We start from the raw sequence: 17,354 nt of genomic DNA on the forward strand, positions 1-17,354 counted from the left end.
AAGCATTCAAGCTTTAACCACTTTAGAAACAGGATTTTTTTTTTAAGAATCAAAAACAAAAAGGTTTATTAAAAGTACAAAAACTGCTTCAAGCAATGATTGCAAAATCCAGCAGGTACCAAATATCTAGTTATGAACAATATATGCAACTTCAGGAGCTGAAGGTACTGCAAATTTAACTTCTTGTACAACATTAAACAGTGAAATGAGCAGCACTGAATATAAATACAGAACGATGCATCACTAAAAACCTTTAAACCTGCTCAATCCTAACAAGCTGCATTTTAACAACTTTAAATTTACTCACAAACCTGAAAAAAACGTTACTTTTAAAAGCAGCATTAGAACTCAGCCGAGGATCTTTTGATGCACAAAATTTAACGCCTCAGTCACAGCAGTTTAATGTTTTAATCGTTCAACTTCTTCCTGAGCTTCAGGCAATGAAATTGTAAACCAGGAAGGCCGGTGTGTCGCAGTACTTGGTGGCAAACAGTTTCCCGTCTGGAGTCGGGTCAGAGAAGGCGAGCTCCTCTTTGGTCAGGTAACATCCGTACATGAACGTACTCCTGGAGGGGGCGACATATGAAAGTTAACGTGTGGCCGACGGAAGGTCCAGTTGACGTTAAACTTGTAATAATTCACCAATTAAAGTCTGAAAACCTTTCAGTCGATAAACGACTTAAAGCTTAAAATCCAAATACAGTTTAGTACTGAAAGAAAAGGATTTGTTTCTTAATTACAAAGTCAAAATCACAGGAAAATGTCAAGGTTTTGTAAAGTGCTAAATTAAAACATCATGGCAAGACTAAATCTGTTAAGATTTTAAAAAACTAATGGAACTTATTTTATATATTAAAGCAATGAATAAAATCCTAAGACTGAGGCACAGATTGGTATTACACATGTAGCAACAACAGTTGGATCTTTTTACTCCAGTTTTGTAAAGAAATAATCACTTCCTGTTAGCTGCAACAGAAAATTCATGAAGTTTAGGGTTAAATTAAATCCAATTTACCAACTTCAGAATCTGTTGGAAAGTTTAACAGTACAATTAACTGCTTAAGAAAAACATGTCCTTAGAATTTAATTTCAAGTTGCCAAAAAGGCTCAAAACTTGTTGATGTTCAAGGTTTGATGCATTGAGAGTCAATCTAAAGCACAAAAAGTCAGTTAAACGTCCAATGATGTAAGAATAAATCAGGCAGTGATTAATCAAATCTCTTCAGGCAAATTTAAAACTAGAATGAGCTGCTTTAGCTTTTCTTTGAACAATTTCAGATAATCAGAATGTAGAAAAACTGAGCTTTGGAATCAGGAGCCACATTTTCAGCAAAATTATCCTGTTGACAAATTCTGAACAGATCATTAATTGTTGATCATTTTGACTGTATGGCAGCAGGGAGGGTTAAATTGTAAAACAGAGTCTCTGATGTGGTGTCCAAGTATTGTCCACGTCTTACCTGACTGTGTCCAGCATGCGTGAAGCGACGCCCTGCCTCCGGGCCAGGCTGAAGACCCAGATCCGACTGATCCCACACAGAGCTTGTTCTGGGACGGTGGAACAGCACCAGGCCCTGTGCCGCTCCATGAAGTCGTCCTTCGTCATGTCCTTGTTCTGATCTGGCTGCTCGAGGACTCTGTAGGCCTGGAGGGAAACACGAAGCATCCAAATGTAACTCATGAACACTGCAGGGGTTAAGAGAGAGAGTTCAAGCTGCTTTATTTTTAAAGCTACAGTGCAACTCAGTCTCTTATGGACTTCAGCCTGCTGTGAAATTAATAACTTTAGACTTCACAAAGACACATTCTTACCTGCCGGATGGGCTCAGCAATAACACATCCCACCACCAGCCGGTCTGAGTTGATGAACAGGTAGGTTTTAGCCTGCGTCGGTCTGCTGAGGGTCACTTGCTGGAAGCCCAGCTCGTTGTCCACAACATGTCGCACATCTTCAGCCTGAGACCGCGGACAGGTAACATTAAAGAAAAGCCTTTACACTTAACCCGTGCTTTATCAAAACTGAGTTTGTTGCTCCCGGTGGTGACGGTTTACAAACATATCTTTGGAAATAAACCATCAGGTCAGCGCTGTCAGGCAGAAACCTCAAATCTGTAAAACTGGAACTTTTTAATGACACTTGAACAGCCACCTATAAGACCACAGATGGATGTGAAGGGTGACAAAATGGGGATCTAAGGTTTTTGTCTGACAGCAACATTATTTAATCATTCAGACTGTAGGAAACTACGTAAATCATGAACCCGGCGTGTCAGTCCGCACCTTTTTGGTGACATATTTTGGATCGTCGGGTAAGACCAGGAGAATCTTTCCATCCCAGAACTCTGCCACCACCCGCTCCTTCTTCCAACCCTGGAAAAACAGGTTCAACAAGCAACTTAATTAAATCATTGCAGATTATCTCATAATTAAAGAGCTTCAGTTTATTTTCCTGGTTCAAATGTTCACAAAACGTTTTACAATTATGTTCAGTTTAAAAGCTACTTATTGTATATAATCCTGGTTGATGAGTCCTTAAATTAAAGATTTGTGAACAGCTGCCAACGACCACATGCGCTTGTTTACCTACAAAAACAGCCGAAGTGACTGAAAATGGGTCAGCTATGGAAGAGCCATTTAATGTGGAGAAGTCTGACAACTGTATCTGTTCAAATTTACCCACAGATGTGTTAGGTATGCAGATAAGTCTTGTTTACATCAGGGGTCTCCAACCCTGGTCCTGGAGGGCCACCTTCCTGCAGGTTTTAGGCGTTTCTCTGCTTTGACACACCTGATTTGAATCAATGGGTGATTAACAGGCTTCTGCAGAACATGAAGAGGTGATTTAACCTCTGAATCAGGTGTTGGAGCAGCGAAACAAGGAAAACATGCAGGATGGTGGACCTGAGGACCAGGATTGAAGACCACTGGTTTACAATAAATGCATATCAGTATATTTGTAATCTTACTGAAGTAAGATTAAAGTTAAAGGGTTTTTATGTTTGTTCATCGCTCACAACGAGCTTCTTCAAAGAGCCTCATAAACTGACTTCAGGTGTGTCTGCAGAGAATTCAGTGAAACCGAAGCGACGGGCGAAGTCTTACCACGTATTTGATGGAGTCGAGGAACCTCTGGTGGAACTGAGTGTGCTGGAAATTGTCCTCGGGGTTGTCTGCGCTGTAAATCATCCCACATGAGCTGCAGGTCGTCGCTCCGAACTGCTTCTGACCGGCATCCTGACACACAGAGCAGGACAAGACCGTCATCTCCACGTTTAACTGACGACACAAATCGTCTTTGGTATTTTGAAATAAATGGAGTATGTTAAAGTCTGATGCCAAGGTTTTAGCACACTCCCAAAGCCAGAGACCACAGGGCTTTTTAAATAATCAGTTCTCTGTTATTTGACATTTTCCACATGAACAGCCATCAATCTTTGCTTACTAATACAGGGGCCTGTATTTATCCATTTTTTTCATCCACCTTTGCTACTTTTGTCTGTTACGCTATAAACCCCTGGAGCTATTTTAACAACTCTTAGGAAAATAATTATCAATAATCACTTTGTGTCAATCCAGTTTCAGATTGCTGCCAGACAGCAGACCTTAGAAGCAGTTAAAATTTGATGCGATAGTAGCTGAACTTCAATAACTATTTGAGTGTAACATCTCCAGATACCCCATGATATCATAACATAAATGGATCTCTGGCTTATAATTTACTTTTAAAGGAATGCATGTCACCCACTGACTTTCATGCCAGTAGTTTTTATATTTTCTGTAGGTGACATAAAAATACTATTCCATCTAAAGCAGAAACATCTGCAGCATCTTAGATTACAGACTTCTCTCTGAACTTAGGCAAAAATACAAATGGATTTTAAGTTGTTCCAATTGCTAAAAATCTGGAAAAACATAATTTGTTTTTTTTCCCACCCCCTAAATGAATTTGTTATTATTACTGTGACATGTTCCTCTTTGCATTTGACCAGAAACAAGCAAACATGGAACAAATATATAATTACTTTCTGTTGGTAAAATAAAAACTGTTTTAGTCTAAGATGTCTCCATCGGGATTTTAAAGAACATCTGGAGTTAATGGAAGAAATACAACTCACAATGATGAGCTGGTCGCTGTCCTGCTTCTCTTTCCTCCTGCGGAGGTTCTTCTCCTTCGCCGCCTGCAGCGACGTTCCTGAGGAACCGGAGGGGGTGCTGCAGGACGCCGGCTGCAGAGACGACTTCCTACAAGAATACAAATTAAACAAACAAGTTTACTTTTAATAAGCTAATTGTTCAGTCATTTAAAGCATTTTATCTTTATTATGTCATTATTCTCAACTCCTGACGGGTTCATTACAAAATGTCTCACAGGCAGCCGTTAATTAACTAAAACACCAGTTTTTTTCTGATGTAATTAATAATAAAAAAATTAATCAAGGCATTAACTTGTTGTCAGACAGGAGAACCTTACACTGATGCATGATATCATAACCAGTAATGTTTAATAAAAGTGGGATTATAAAAAAGGACAAAATTAATAATGCATCAGTATCAGAACCATGCAGGTTTTATTCAGATGTTGGGACTTTAAATAAATAAATTTAACGTAAATGTTTGACTTATTTTTGTCTTTTATGCTTTTAAAACAGATGATTCAAAGTAGAGTTTAATAAACTGAGTTGTGAAGAGTTTCTGGTTATTATTTATAGTCTTAAAATGGTTCATTTTTGAAACTTATCTGAGCAGAGGTGAACTTTGACTTTCTACTACATCTTTGGTGTTCATCTTAAACAAAATGGATAAAACTCCTAACAGTCTAAAGACTAAATTTACTTTATTTTACTTTAAGTCGAACAGAAATTAGGGTTTAAAATCAAGAACTCACCTTTTGGAGGCAGATCCAAAGATGGGGTACACTGCTGCAGACTCTGGAGGGAAAAGCATTAAAAGAAATCAAAAGATGAAGATTGGATTGAGTTTGTGTCTTTCTGGCCGAGAAAAGCAGGAATCGTTGATGAACCGTTGAAACTGAAACAGAAAGAGTGAAATAAACACACCTTTGGGGGGACGTATTTCACTCCGGTCAAAGATGGGGTCAGGGCTGTCTTCTGTCAGAAAGTCATCCTAAAATTTAAAATAAAAAGTTAAACATAACTTAAAGAAAATTAGATATTCTGACTTTACTTAGACATTAGAAGCCAAAATACATATTGACAGAATTATTCGCTCGCCTCCCTTGATCCCATTCTTCATCCACAGGGTTTAATCTGATGTTGGCCCACTCTGCTTCTATAACAGCTTCAGCTCTTCTGAGAAGGTTTTCCAACAGGTTTAGGAGCATTTATAGAAATTTTGGACCTTTCTTCCAGAAGCTCATCTGTGAGGTCAGACACTCATGTTGGACAGAAGGCTCTCAGTTTTTGCTCTAATTCATCCCAATGGTGTTCTGTCGGGTTGAGGTCAGGACTCTGAGCAGGACGGTCAAGTTCTTCCTCATCCTCGTCTTTGTGGACCTTGCTTTGTGCTCTGTAGCTCAGCCATGTTGGAACAGGAAGGAGCCGTCCCCAAACTGTTCCCACAAGGTTTGGAACAAGAAATTGTCCAAAATGTCTCAGTGTGCTGAAGCATTAAGAGTTTCTTTCACTGAAACTAAGCAGAACAAGCCCACACCATGATCCTCCCTCCACCAAACTTTACACTTGGCTCAACGCAGTCAGACAAGAACCGTTCTCCTGGCAGCAGCCAAACCCAGAATCGTCCCTCCAGAGGACTCGTCTCCTCTGCTCTAGAGTTCCAGTGGCGGTGTGTTTTACTCTACAGCATCTGATGCGTTGCTCTTGGTGATGGAAGGCTTGGATGCAGCTGTTGCCATGGAAACCAACACCATGGAGCGCTCTACTCTCTGTTCCTGAGCTGATCTGAAGGCCACATGAAGTCTGGAGGTCTTTAGCTGTTGACTCTGCAGAACGTTGGTAACCTCTGAGCCCACTCTGTGGTTTTACATGCCCAAGTTGCTGTAGTTTCCAGTTTCTTCCACTTTGTCATAAAACCACTAACAGTTGACTATTATACGACTGGACTTATTGCACGGCAGTCTGCACGCCTAGGTGCTTGATTTTATTCACCTGTGGCCGTGGCAGTGATTGGAACACCTGAGTTTATTGATTAGGATGAGTGAATGAATACTTTTGGTCATATAGTTCATCTTTTACTCAGCTCCAAATATTAAATATGATGACAGAAACACTCCATTAATATACTTCAGGCTAATCAAGTCACAGCTAAGATTGTTGTACAATATGATGTGTTTACCTGATTACTGAGGGACGAGGCTGTGGATTTTGGACTTGGTGTCTTGGACAACACAATCTTCAGGTCCTTGGTAATTCCATATCTTTCTTTCAACACTTTAGGGGAGCTGAGAGAGATGAAGATAAATTCAATAAACTGACTTTGAATCCAAAATGTCAAACCTTGTTTTTAAAAATGTGCTACAGAAATAAAGTCAGATTCTGATTTATTCATTACCAGCACATGCGAGAAGAAAAATGTTAACATATAAGCAAGATAAAACTAAATAAAGCATAATGAAAGTAACTAAAAGCTAAGATTTCTCATTAAAACAGTTTTCAGCGAGGCACCTTAGTGGCTGAACGGTTTCAGGTTCTTCATCAAAAGAGTCCATCCAGTCCGTCGGGTCGAACTTTGACCTCTGACTTAAGTTAAGTTGGTTTTCCTTCACCTCATCTTCCTGTACAGCAGCCTGGAAAAAATGAAATAAGATAAAATAAACACGAGTTAAACCATATTTGCTTTGGTGTAATAATAACAGATTGTAATTTTTGTGCAATTAAACAAAAAATGTGCAAGACTCATTATGCCACATTGTAAGCTTATCTAGAAATAAATCTACCGTAGTTTTGTTTTAGCTCAAATTACATCTTTTTGCAAAATCACCAGTGATTTTTTTCTTTTTAACATTAACTAGAGGTCAACTGGTTTTTCTAAATCTGATGTTGATCACACCTGATTTGAATCAGTGTGCCAATAACAGGCTTCTGCAGAACATGAAGAGGTAATTTAACCACTGAATCAGGTGTGTTGGAGCAGAGAAACAAGGAAAACATGTAGGATAGTCGCACTCGAGGATCAGGATTGCCCACCCCTGATTTAGAGTCTGCCCGTCACAATCAAACACACCTGTTTGGGTTTTTCCTGACAGGTTGTCTCCTGAATGGCCTGCAGCTGCTGTTTCGGCCTCTTGCTGTTTGCAGGTTTGCTCTTGGCTGCGACCAAAGCCGGCCTGGCTGAAGACTTCGGGGTAGATTTCTTGTACATGGATGTGGGTTTCTTCCCTGTGCCAAAGAAAGCGGCTCCAACAAAGATCTTCGGTTTGGGCTTCAGACTGCTGAAACTGATAGTGATGGCTTTCTTCGGCTCTGCTGGTTTGCTGCTGCTGCTGAAGGCGGGTGTTGGTTTAGCAGCAACACTGCTAAGTCAAATGTGCCAAAGAGTCAAAAATAGTCAAAATAAAAAGATGACACCCGTTAGATCCATGCAACACAATTCATGCTGCAGAGGCACAAACAAAAGCAATGAAGGAGTAAAACAAACCTGCTGTTGACTTCAGACAGATTGATCATCTTTGTAGATGCCGTAGAGATTTTGGTGCCCATCTTCCCTCCTTTACCAGATTCTGCTGATGCCTTTTTGGATTTGCTGCCTTCTTTAACATTTTTCTTGATTTTCTTTCTTGTTTTCTTGGTCAAAGGAGAAGGAGGGTGAGTCGGAGGGGTAAGAGAAGGCAGAGATTCCTTTATCGCCTTCCTCTCGAGTGGGGTGAGATAGACGAGCTTCTGCTTGCCGTAGAAGGAGCTCGGAACCACAGAGGGCTTCAGTGGAGAGGAACGAGGTAATCTGGATGGTGAGCCTGCGTCATAATGTAAATTATGTCAGAACAAACGTGTGTTCATTTACTTTGAGCCACAACAGCCAGATGAAGAATAATGATCAAGAGTTTCAACCCAGAAAGGTTTCTTCAGCAGAAACTTCCTACCCGTCGGTCTAGACGGGGACTCCTGTGGTGACTGGCGTCCGTTTGACTTCAGGAGCTTTCTCGGAGATCTCCTCTTCGCTGGTGACACCTGCTCCCTCACATCCTTCTTGGCAGGGTGACTAGTGATCGAGATAAGAAGCAACCGCACCAAAGATTTCACAGCTTTCCTCAGACAGATGTGTCTTTTAAAGTTCAATCTATATTTCTTTGTTCAATAAAGTATGTTTCTTCTAATTTCTATATAATACGTAACTGGGAAAAGGTAATTGATATTTGTATATGAATGATTTGACATATTACATCTAAATCCAAGGTTAATTTATGCATTAAAAAAAAAAAATATTGAGGAGTGGGACCAAGGTTTTAATTTTGCCCCCTTAAGTTATTGAGTCCGGCATTACCTAAAATCCAAAACTACAAATAAACACAAACAGACTTAAAGACCCAATCAAAACTGCTTCAAGAACTGAACAGCCACAGTTCCTGCAGTGCAAAAATCAGAATAAGATTTGGTTTAAAAAGGTATGAAACGCTCAAAAGCACATATAACACAGCAACATTTTAAGAGCAAATGTGCAGATAAACATAAAAAAAAAGATTTAGTTTACTTGTCAGAGTCCAGGGAGGGCAGCTTTCGCTTCCTGGAAGTGGTGGTTATCATTTTTAGACTTCACCTGCAGAGAAACAAAGGCAGAAAGACGTCAAACGAAATGGGCTTTTTGTGCAATTATTACTACAATAGATGTTTAAAAAGATATATCTTCTGAAGCACTTTTAATAAGTTAAACATCAAAGTACCACATGCAGCCAGCAGCTGAGAGATATGGTGCAAGCAACTCATTTTAGCTATATTTGATTGTGTTTTAACGCTAAATTGGTACATTTAGTTAGAGTCTAGTGTGGCTGACAAAATGGCAGACTGCATGATGGAGGTGCACACAAATTAAAGCCTGCAGATATATAAAAACATTACTGGTAGACACGGACTTAAATATGATATTAAAAATGATTCTGTGTGTAAAATAAGTAAACTTGGCGCTAAATTAGAGAAAATGCATAATTGGCGGGCTGATTATCTTATTCGGTTCCATTAGAAGCGCTAACAATCGTTTCAGAAGCATTTACAATTCGCCCAAATGGAATATTTTGCTAATTATCCGCGTATTTTTCACAGATATACGTACAAGATCCAGGATAAAACTGTCGTGTTCTGACGTAACCTAAATGTTTGTTTGTTTTGTTTTTTAAAAAGACGAATAAAATATTAAACGTCGTGATATCACAGCAAAAACGGCTTTTCTGGACTCACCGAGCAGGTTTTAGTTCCTTTACACAAGACGATAAAATAAAGTTTAAGCTAGCTTCTGTAGGTTTTGCTGCACGCTCGCGCGTTTGTATACTGCAGTTTGAACAGCGCGCGCCAGACTGAACTGTACGACCCAAGCGGAAACGGAAGTAATAGCTGCCAAAGTAAAAGCACGCAGAGGCTCTTGATTGCCAACTTCAAAACAAAACATTTTATTTAAAAACAAGTAAACCACTTTATTGGAAACTTTTTGTTCAGAATAAAAGGCAGCAATTTAGTCTTTCAATCTGAATTTCTAGAACTTAAATTTGAGAAAAAAACATTACTTTTCTTCGGTTACACTGTTTTTTTTTATTAGTTTTTTGTTTTAATTAAAACGCATACAACAGTAACAGTACTGAGTACATTGCAAGGTGCTGGAAAAATCTAAACAATAAATTAGCAATACAAAACAAATATAGGCAATAAAACCTGAAAGAAGAAGAAAGAAAAATACATATAATAAAAATAAACCATCACATTTAACTATGTATGCTAACAAACCTTCCAGTTCAGTTCTCCCTTTTTAAATCTGTTTCTAAATGTTGACACACATGGACCTCTTTAGCAGCCATTGCCAGTCTATGAGAGAAGCTTTTATTTTGTGGGTAAAAGTGGCTACTTCCTGTCTCCGTAGCGTCAGCTAACAACTTCCGGGTCAACCTCTACATGCTCAGAGTGACTGCGGCAACACTCAGTTGTCAACCAACTGATGACATTTCGTTCTGTTATAATTTTTTAAAAATAACTATACTCTTCTTGCTGATATAGTTTGAACGTGTTTTTTAATTTCTGTAAAATGGTGTTTTATTTCACAAGTGCCGGTGAGTGCACGAGCAGCGGTTTTAGCTTTTAGCCTGTTAGCTTCAAACTCTGTTTAATTATAATAATGCAACTTTAATGCAATTGTTGTTTCTTGTTACGGCTACACTTTGGTTTAAGTTTTCTCGTTTTCTCCTCAGTGGTGGACCCTCCGTTCACGATCTATATGGGAAAAGACAAATATGAAAGTAAGATATTGTTTTTTTTTTCCGACTGTTTTGATTGTTGTTTATAATAACCTAGAAATTATGCCACATCTCTTGTCGTGATATGATTGTTTCTGCCAACAGATGAGGATTTAATTAAATACGGTTGGCCTGAAGACATCTGGTGAGATTCTTCTTTAATATTTACTTTTGAAAACTCATAACTTTCATCCCATTTAAAGTTAACTACTTGGAGCTGCAAAAAGTTTTTTTTCTTTTTCTGTTTGAAAGCTTTAACCCCTGTTTTTTAATAGAACATTGATTTTTGTTGATTTTATTCAATAAATATGTAAGTTAAAAGTCAACAACTGTGGGTAGATTGTGTCAGAAAAGTTAAATGCGTAATTTTAACCCAAGGACAAACATTGTTCTTCTATATTCTAGTTTAGGATTTTTAAAAACAATAAGTGTACAAATACATATATGTACAGCAGTATAATAAAACCACATAGGGAAAGCTAAATACCTCAACTCATGAAACGATTTTGTATTTCTTTAAGGAAATATATAAACAATTTTTTTCTCACCTGTTTTATTCCTCAAAAGCATAAACTTGTTACAAATATTTAATTTATGGCATTTTTTATTTGTTTACTTTTTTATTTGTCTGTACATTAGTGACAGTTGGTTACTGAACTGTACCAATTTTATTATTTTTTCCCTTCACATGCAGGTTTCACGTCGACAAACTCTCCTCAGCTCATGTTTATCTCAGAATGCCAAAGGTAAAAAAAAAAAAAAATTCTCACAACCAACTTTGAGAGGCATAATATAAAACAGAAGGTCACTCACATTCTTTCAGCCTTAAAAATACACAATTAAGTTATTTAAGCTAAAAATAGCCCATTGATTTATCATTAATTAACATAATCAGTCAATTCAGTCATCACAGCTTCACATTTGACACAAAAATACTGCAGTTAGAGTCAGTTTGAAAGATGTCGTGGTATCAGACTGATCTGATTGTTCTGCTTGGTTCATTTTTAGGGTAAAACCATCGATGAAATTCCTCCAGAGGTGCTGATAGACTGCGCACAGCTGGTGAAGAACAACAGCATCCAGGGTAATTTAAGATGATCTGTTCTGCCAGAGTTTTTTTTTCCTGCTGTTTTTTGTTTTCAGCACATTAAAGTTGTTTGTGTCTGTTGTATCTATCAGGTTGTAAGATGAACAACATCAATGTGGTTTACACTCCATGGTCCAATCTGAAGAAAACAGGAGACATGGACGTTGGACAGATCGGCTTCTTTCGGCAGAAAGAGGTCAGCAGCATTTAGTTCATGTCAAAGTCAAATCAGATTTATTTATATCACACTTTTCATCAACCAGGCAAAACAAAGTGCTTTATAACATGTGAACACAAAAAATACAGTCAAAACACACAACAATATCTAAAATATGAGCTAGGATAATCTAAATGAAATCATGATAAAGTTAAAACTAAACTAATAAAAAGGTACCGAAGGCCAGCTAATAGTTAAAAACATTTTAACAATAGGCCAACATGGTAAGAGCTATTCTAAATGATGTCATAAATTATTATCCTCCTAAAAATTACCTAAAATATTATATCTTCCTCACACTGTTTGATCCAAACATTATTTTCCTCTTCTGTTTTTTACTAATCGTTTGTACCAGCAGGGTTTTTTGTTTGTTTGTTTTTTCATCACGAAATGTTTGGTGCTTCTCGCAGGTGAAGATCGTCGCGGTGGAGAAGAAGATCAACGAGATCGTAAACCGTCTGGAGAAAACGAAAGACGAGCGCTTCCCGGACCTGGCAGCAGAAAGGGAGGCGAGGGACCGGGAGGAAAGGAACGAGAAGAAGGCTCAGCTTCAAGAGCAGAAGAGGAGAGAAAAGGAGGAGCAGAAGAAGAAGAAGGAGATGGAGGAGCTCAAGTGGGCTAAAGAGCTAAAACAGTGTTTTACTAAAACTGTGTTTCGTTTTGTAATGTTTAATATGTTTTTTCTAGGAACTATTCTTCACTCATGAAGTCTGAAAACATGCAAACTAATGAGGTAAGTAACAAACCTTTTCTTGTCACATCAAAGCTTTTAGTTGGAAATCTATTCAAACTAGAACACTGCTCTTGTGATTTTGCATCTTCCATGCAGGACGGCTATGATTCAGATGACTTCATGTGAGGTGGAAACGAGACCTGCAGTCAGGACACTACGCTGCTGCTTTCACTTGCCGTAACTCTTTACAGATGTTGAAATCTAAAAAAAAAAACAAAAAACAAAATGGATCCATTTTGCTTTCGGACACTCGGAGCAGAAAGCAAACCACTGGGTGATGACGCAGCATCTAGAGGTTCTACTTCTAATCAAGCTGGCTGAGCTTTTCTTCACAGGAGGAGATTACAAACGACAACACAGCTCAGTGAGAGTTGTTTTAGGAGGAGCAAACTCAGATAATTGTTGAATTTATTTTTTTTTACTGTCATATTGATGATGATAAAACTGGTGTCTGTATGGGTGTTTGTTTTAATGAGTCGCTCCAACAGCATCTCGTTGAAGCTCCTGCTTCGAATCTCTATGTGCCCATTTGTCTTCATGTCAGATTTTATTAAACAGTGTATAGATTAAATTATAGTAATGGTGTTTTTTTTTTTTACTTAAACATATCAAAAATTAAACTTTAAGGTATTTAAATACCTTAAAAGGTACCTTTATATACATTATATACCTTATTAAACAGACTATTTCTTACAAAAATCTATCTTGGGACATTATCTTAGCTATTTTTATTAGTAGTACACTTATAAGTTGTCATAATACTTCACTGACAGATATTTAGAGACATTTTAAAGTTACGTGTCTGGACTTTTGTATGATGGAAGCAGAAAAAGAAATGGGAATGGAAGAGCTCAGACTGACTAAATATCCAAAAGCACTACTTAAGTAGTTGTAGTCAAATTAAATAAAACACATAATTTACTGTAAATATGTCCAAAAAGTTACACATCATGCAGTTATGATTACTTTCAGACTGAGGATTAGTTTAGCAAACTCATGTTTTAATTAACAAGCTTTTTATTTTGTCATGTTAGGTAAAGCTTCATATCAAATTATTACATTTTTTCACTTTTATGCTGTAGATCAGGGGTAGGCAACCCTGTTTCTCTGCTCCAACATACCTGATTTGAATCAGTGTGTCATTAACAGGCTTCTGCAGAACATGAAGAGGTCATTTAACCACTGAATCAGGTGTGTTGGAGCAGAGAAACAAGTAAAACCTGCAGGATACTGGCTCTCCAGGACCAGGGTTGCCTACCCTGCTGTAGATATTTCGGTATAAATGATTAAAACAACAATAATTGGAGGATGCAGGCATCGATCCCGCTACCTCTCGCATGCTAAGCGAGCGCTCTACCATTTGAGCTAATCCCCCTCGTTGCACGTGACGTCGCCGTCATTCCTCTTTTAGCTATGACGTAACAGCTTTTATTGCTGTTTTATGGAGACGGAGTTTTACGGTTTACATGGACATACACGGTGCAAAACTAACCTATCCTATAACATTATAACATATTTACTGCGGAAATTTCGAGCTTTCAAACCACAGCTCTTACTTCACTTCAGAGGTTTACCGTTTCTCTCTTTCCAATATGGCGGACTCGGTGACGTCGTAACTGTCAGGACCGGTTAATGCGCCAGTGTTAAATGAGCAAGTTTTTCGTTGTGAAAATTTCCAATTAAACATAAGTTCTTTATTAATATTATTTTTATGTATTTTCTTATTTTTTAACAAATTTTAAAAAATGAAAAATAAAGAAATCACAGTTAAAAACAATAAATGGAGGATGCGGGCATCGATCCCGCTACCTCTCGCATGCTAAGCGAGCGCTCTACCATTTGAGCTAATCCCCCGCGCGAACAAGCTAGCTCCACGTGTGTTTTTATCAACACACTTACAACCTCGGTTACAAATGCTCTCGTTTTCTTGAACATATAATAAGCCACCTCTCATCTACCCTCTCCACACATTTCGACTTCACTAGTAACTATTTAGCCCAGGTAACCGCGGTATCGAAATGTCGTGTTTAGTGTCTGGAGCGTGTGTTTTTAATCTATTTGTTAAAAAAAACCGTCCAAAACATTGCCCGTCTTTTGCCACTGAGCAATAACATATAATATATATATATATATATATATATACACAACCAGCACAAAGCAAACAACCAATTATTCGAATATTTAAAAAAGCTTGGAAGTATATCTTGTGTTGCTATAAGTTGCAGTTGACAGAGCTCTATTACTATGAAGTTGTTTGACACATCCAAACGGCACATAAATTTATTCATGCAGTTCCTCAGCAAAGCATGAAAAGCTCATGTCAAACATTTGACTTGCAGATGTCCATCTTGGAAGTCTGAGGAGGATTATAAATGCATCCTGATAGGCTACTTGCAGTTTCTTCATTTTAGCTTTACTGTAGTTACACTATAAAAGGAAGTGCAATAAGCTAGAAAAAGGGATGCTTTAAATATTCCTATACAACTTACAACATTGTCATCATCACAAAGATCACTCCTCAAAATATCACTTTACTCACCACGACCAAAACTTAATTTGCTAAATAAAAAGCAGGAAAATTCACCTTCTGATCCTCCTTAATTGCAGCAATTATAACAACACTCTTTTTAAGATTAGACATGATGTCAAACTGGACACCATTTTTAGCACAGACCCACAGTAACTGCTGCAAACCAGCACAAACCAGCCTTACAATCACTTAGTTCAGACAAATCATCAAGGTACAAGTTAAACAGGGGCAGGAGACAAAATCCCACCTTGTCTGACTCCATTAAACTTCAGAACCCCACTTAACCTGAATAGATTCATGAGAATACCAATAATGTGCAGGACTCCTCTACTTTGTAAGTTAATAAAAAACTTGTGTCAAAAGCTGCAGATGCATCTAGAAAACTCATTAAAACAGAAATGTTCCGTCTCTTATGTTTACTTAGTTTCCATCAATGAGTAAATATGTAAATCAGTACTGAACTTAATTTTAAAACCAAATTGATTATCAGTTGTTGTTATACACTCTTGAAGGCCTATCTAATAAAATGTGTCCCAAGGTGATTGGTCTGCAATTATCAATAGTTTTTTCTTTTAACACTGGACCTCAGCCTCGAGCTACAAAAGCATCACTTAATGCTTCATAAACGCGAAAAGATTCGGTCCTACAATAAATAAATAAATCCATTTATGAACAGAACCGAAGGGGCAAGTTAAGCTAGCGGACAAGTTAAGCTCGCCGACGAAACCCGAAATTTTTGCCGTTTTATCCATCACAAACCAACTGTTACGCTTAAAAACTAATGTAATCCATTAAAGATGTGAATATTATTCAGTTTTATCAGATGAAAAACCACCTATTACTTAAATTTAGCTCTTACCGTTCCGTAGAGTCGCTCTCGACCGTCTCGCTAAACTTTCCCTTTTTTTTCTTTCTCTTTAAGTGATGACGCGGTTATCAAAAAATTGGAACAAGCGAGGCTTCTGATTGGCTGCCTCAACCTTGATTCTCCAAAATGGAACAAGCGAGGCTTCTGATTGGACGGAGTCACAGGGTCTGTGAATCTGTAATGTTCTGCTTCACGCGAGGTAGCGGGATCGATGCCTGCATCCTCCACTTCGTTTTTCATTTTATTTGGTAAAAAATTAAGAAATACTACATAAAAATGATATTAACAAGGAAATTATGTTTATTTGGAAATTCTCACAACGAAAAACTCGATCATTAGACACTCACTCGCCAGCTTTGACGAGTCCGCCATATTGGAAAGAGAGAAACAGTGAAGAGCTGCGGTTTGAAAGCTCGAATCTCCGCAATAAATAGGATAATAGCTGTTATAAGATAAGCTTTACACTGTGTAGTCTATTTACAACATATTTGTTACAAAACTTTCCCGCTTTTTACACTGAGCAATTAGACAAACTACATCTTATCCACCCTATCATAGAGATGACATTAAGTCAGAATACAATAAAATAAAAATATTGAACTCACTAAACAGATTCAGACTGCAATGAAGGTGAAGCAGTTCCCTTCTTACAAAAAAACAACTCTTGAAGATCTGCATTTATTTCAAACATGGTAAGAACAAAAAGACAAAGCAAACAAAGAAAACAATTATAATTTAGACACTAGATGCATTATTTTAGATGCAATAGAACAACTCAACATTGTTTCAAATGGAGCAGAAAAAAAACTAATCCTACCCAAATTATTCAATCACAACAGGAATCATGTTGGTTTTCCGTATCAACATAAACACCCATTAATAAATAAATAAAACATTTTTTAACTATTATACAGTTTATATTTAAACGTGAAACAGAAGATGAACAGCTTAATGAAAGAGAAAATGTTTTTAATAAACTTCCCCAGTTTACGGTTTGAGTTTTTTTGATCAGGCAGTAATTTCACGAATTTGCATGTCATCCTCACACCCCCTGGTAGACAATCTTCTCGGTCTCAGATAGTCTCAGTTAGTCTCAGGTAGCTCCGTCTCAGTAAGTCTCAGTTAGTCTCAGTTGGTCCCAGTTAGCTCAAGAGGCAATATCTCTTATAGTGTTCGGTGACCTGAAGGAGACACAGTGCCGTTTTGTCTGGTAACGTATTGTTACTATTATTTATCAGTATGACTTTGTAGAGTTTTTAGTAAAATACAAAAATTATCACGTTAGCGAAATTAGACGTAACAAGCTTGTAGGAGCAGATTATGAATCTGTATTCTAAATGGTTTGGGTCACATGATCTGTCAGCTATCTATTTAGGTTGCATCCGGTGATGCTGAGGACAGGTGTGTTCCACCCGAGAGGGGGAAACAGTTTTTGACCGCACACAACGCATACAATGCACGCAGGCAGAGCTACCGCTAACAAGTGAATGCTATTAGGATAGCTGAACTAT

The 17,354-nt window shown here is 37.8% G+C and overlaps 2 protein-coding genes and 1 non-coding gene across 5 annotated transcripts; 1 reads left to right on the plus strand and 2 right to left on the minus strand.

Annotated features, from left to right (window-relative positions):
- Positions 1-389: 389 nt before the first annotated feature.
- On the minus strand, positions 390-9,930 carry esco2 (establishment of sister chromatid cohesion N-acetyltransferase 2). 3 transcript variants are annotated; one of them, XM_025011125.2, is made up of 15 exons: positions 9,906-9,930; positions 8,665-8,730; positions 8,057-8,175; positions 7,615-7,930; positions 7,201-7,492; positions 6,642-6,763; positions 6,313-6,418; positions 5,058-5,124; positions 4,886-4,928; positions 4,116-4,242; positions 3,103-3,234; positions 2,281-2,370; positions 1,813-1,956; positions 1,461-1,645; positions 390-566 (listed from the first exon to the last, which is right to left on the minus strand). In XM_025011125.2, the coding sequence occupies exons 2-15, from the start codon at positions 8,715-8,717 to the stop codon at positions 434-436; spliced, it is 1,929 nt and encodes a 642-aa protein (XP_024866893.1). In that variant the 5' UTR covers positions 8,718-8,730; positions 9,906-9,930; the 3' UTR covers positions 390-433. The 3 variants fall into 3 exon arrangements, with proteins under 3 accessions (XP_024866893.1, XP_017293643.1, XP_017293642.1); XM_017438154.3 differs by lacking the exon at positions 9,906-9,930 and adding an exon at positions 9,366-9,489 and having other exon boundaries at positions 7,201-7,489; XM_017438153.3 differs by lacking the exon at positions 9,906-9,930 and adding an exon at positions 9,366-9,489.
- A 115-nt stretch (positions 9,931-10,045) lies between these two features.
- Positions 10,046-13,016, plus strand: ccdc25 (coiled-coil domain containing 25). The gene is made up of 9 exons (XM_017438158.3): positions 10,046-10,225; positions 10,364-10,411; positions 10,514-10,553; positions 11,103-11,154; positions 11,417-11,492; positions 11,588-11,691; positions 12,123-12,325; positions 12,400-12,445; positions 12,542-13,016. The coding sequence occupies exons 1-9, from the start codon at positions 10,201-10,203 to the stop codon at positions 12,569-12,571; spliced, it is 624 nt and encodes a 207-aa protein (XP_017293647.1). The 5' UTR covers positions 10,046-10,200; the 3' UTR covers positions 12,572-13,016.
- A 1,210-nt stretch (positions 13,017-14,226) lies between these two features.
- Positions 14,227-14,299, minus strand: trnaa-agc. The gene has a single exon. It is a non-coding gene; the product is annotated as a tRNA-Ala (tRNA).
- Between the last annotated feature and the right edge of the window lie 3,055 nt (positions 14,300-17,354).

This window comes from Kryptolebias marmoratus, linkage group LG19, assembly GCF_001649575.2.
Source record: "Kryptolebias marmoratus isolate JLee-2015 linkage group LG19, ASM164957v2, whole genome shotgun sequence".
NCBI classification, from domain to species: Eukaryota; Metazoa; Chordata; class Actinopteri; order Cyprinodontiformes; family Rivulidae; genus Kryptolebias; species Kryptolebias marmoratus.

What these genes read in the sequence shown, in the direction of transcription:
- esco2 (XM_025011125.2), bottom strand. Translation starts at nt 8,717, where the DNA reads ATGATAACCACCACTTCCAGGAAGCGAAAGCTGCCCTCCCTGGACTCT. An exon ending in CCTCGTCCCTCAGTAATCAG is followed by an intron (nt 5,125 to 6,312) that starts GTAAACACATCA and finishes TTTAAATTTTAG; the next exon opens with GATGACTTTCTGACAGAAGA. An exon ending in TCGACTCCATCAAATACGTG is followed by an intron (nt 2,371 to 3,102) that starts GTAAGACTTCGC and finishes CTGTTTTTCCAG; the next exon opens with GGTTGGAAGAAGGAGCGGGT.
- ccdc25 (XM_017438158.3), top strand. Translation starts at nt 10,201, where the DNA reads ATGGTGTTTTATTTCACAAGTGCCG. An exon ending in GAAGAACAACAGCATCCAGG is followed by an intron (nt 11,493 to 11,587) that starts GTAATTTAAGAT and finishes TGTATCTATCAG; the next exon opens with GTTGTAAGATGAACAACATC. An exon ending in GCTTCTTTCGGCAGAAAGAG is followed by an intron (nt 11,692 to 12,122) that starts GTCAGCAGCATT and finishes TGCTTCTCGCAG; the next exon opens with GTGAAGATCGTCGCGGTGGA.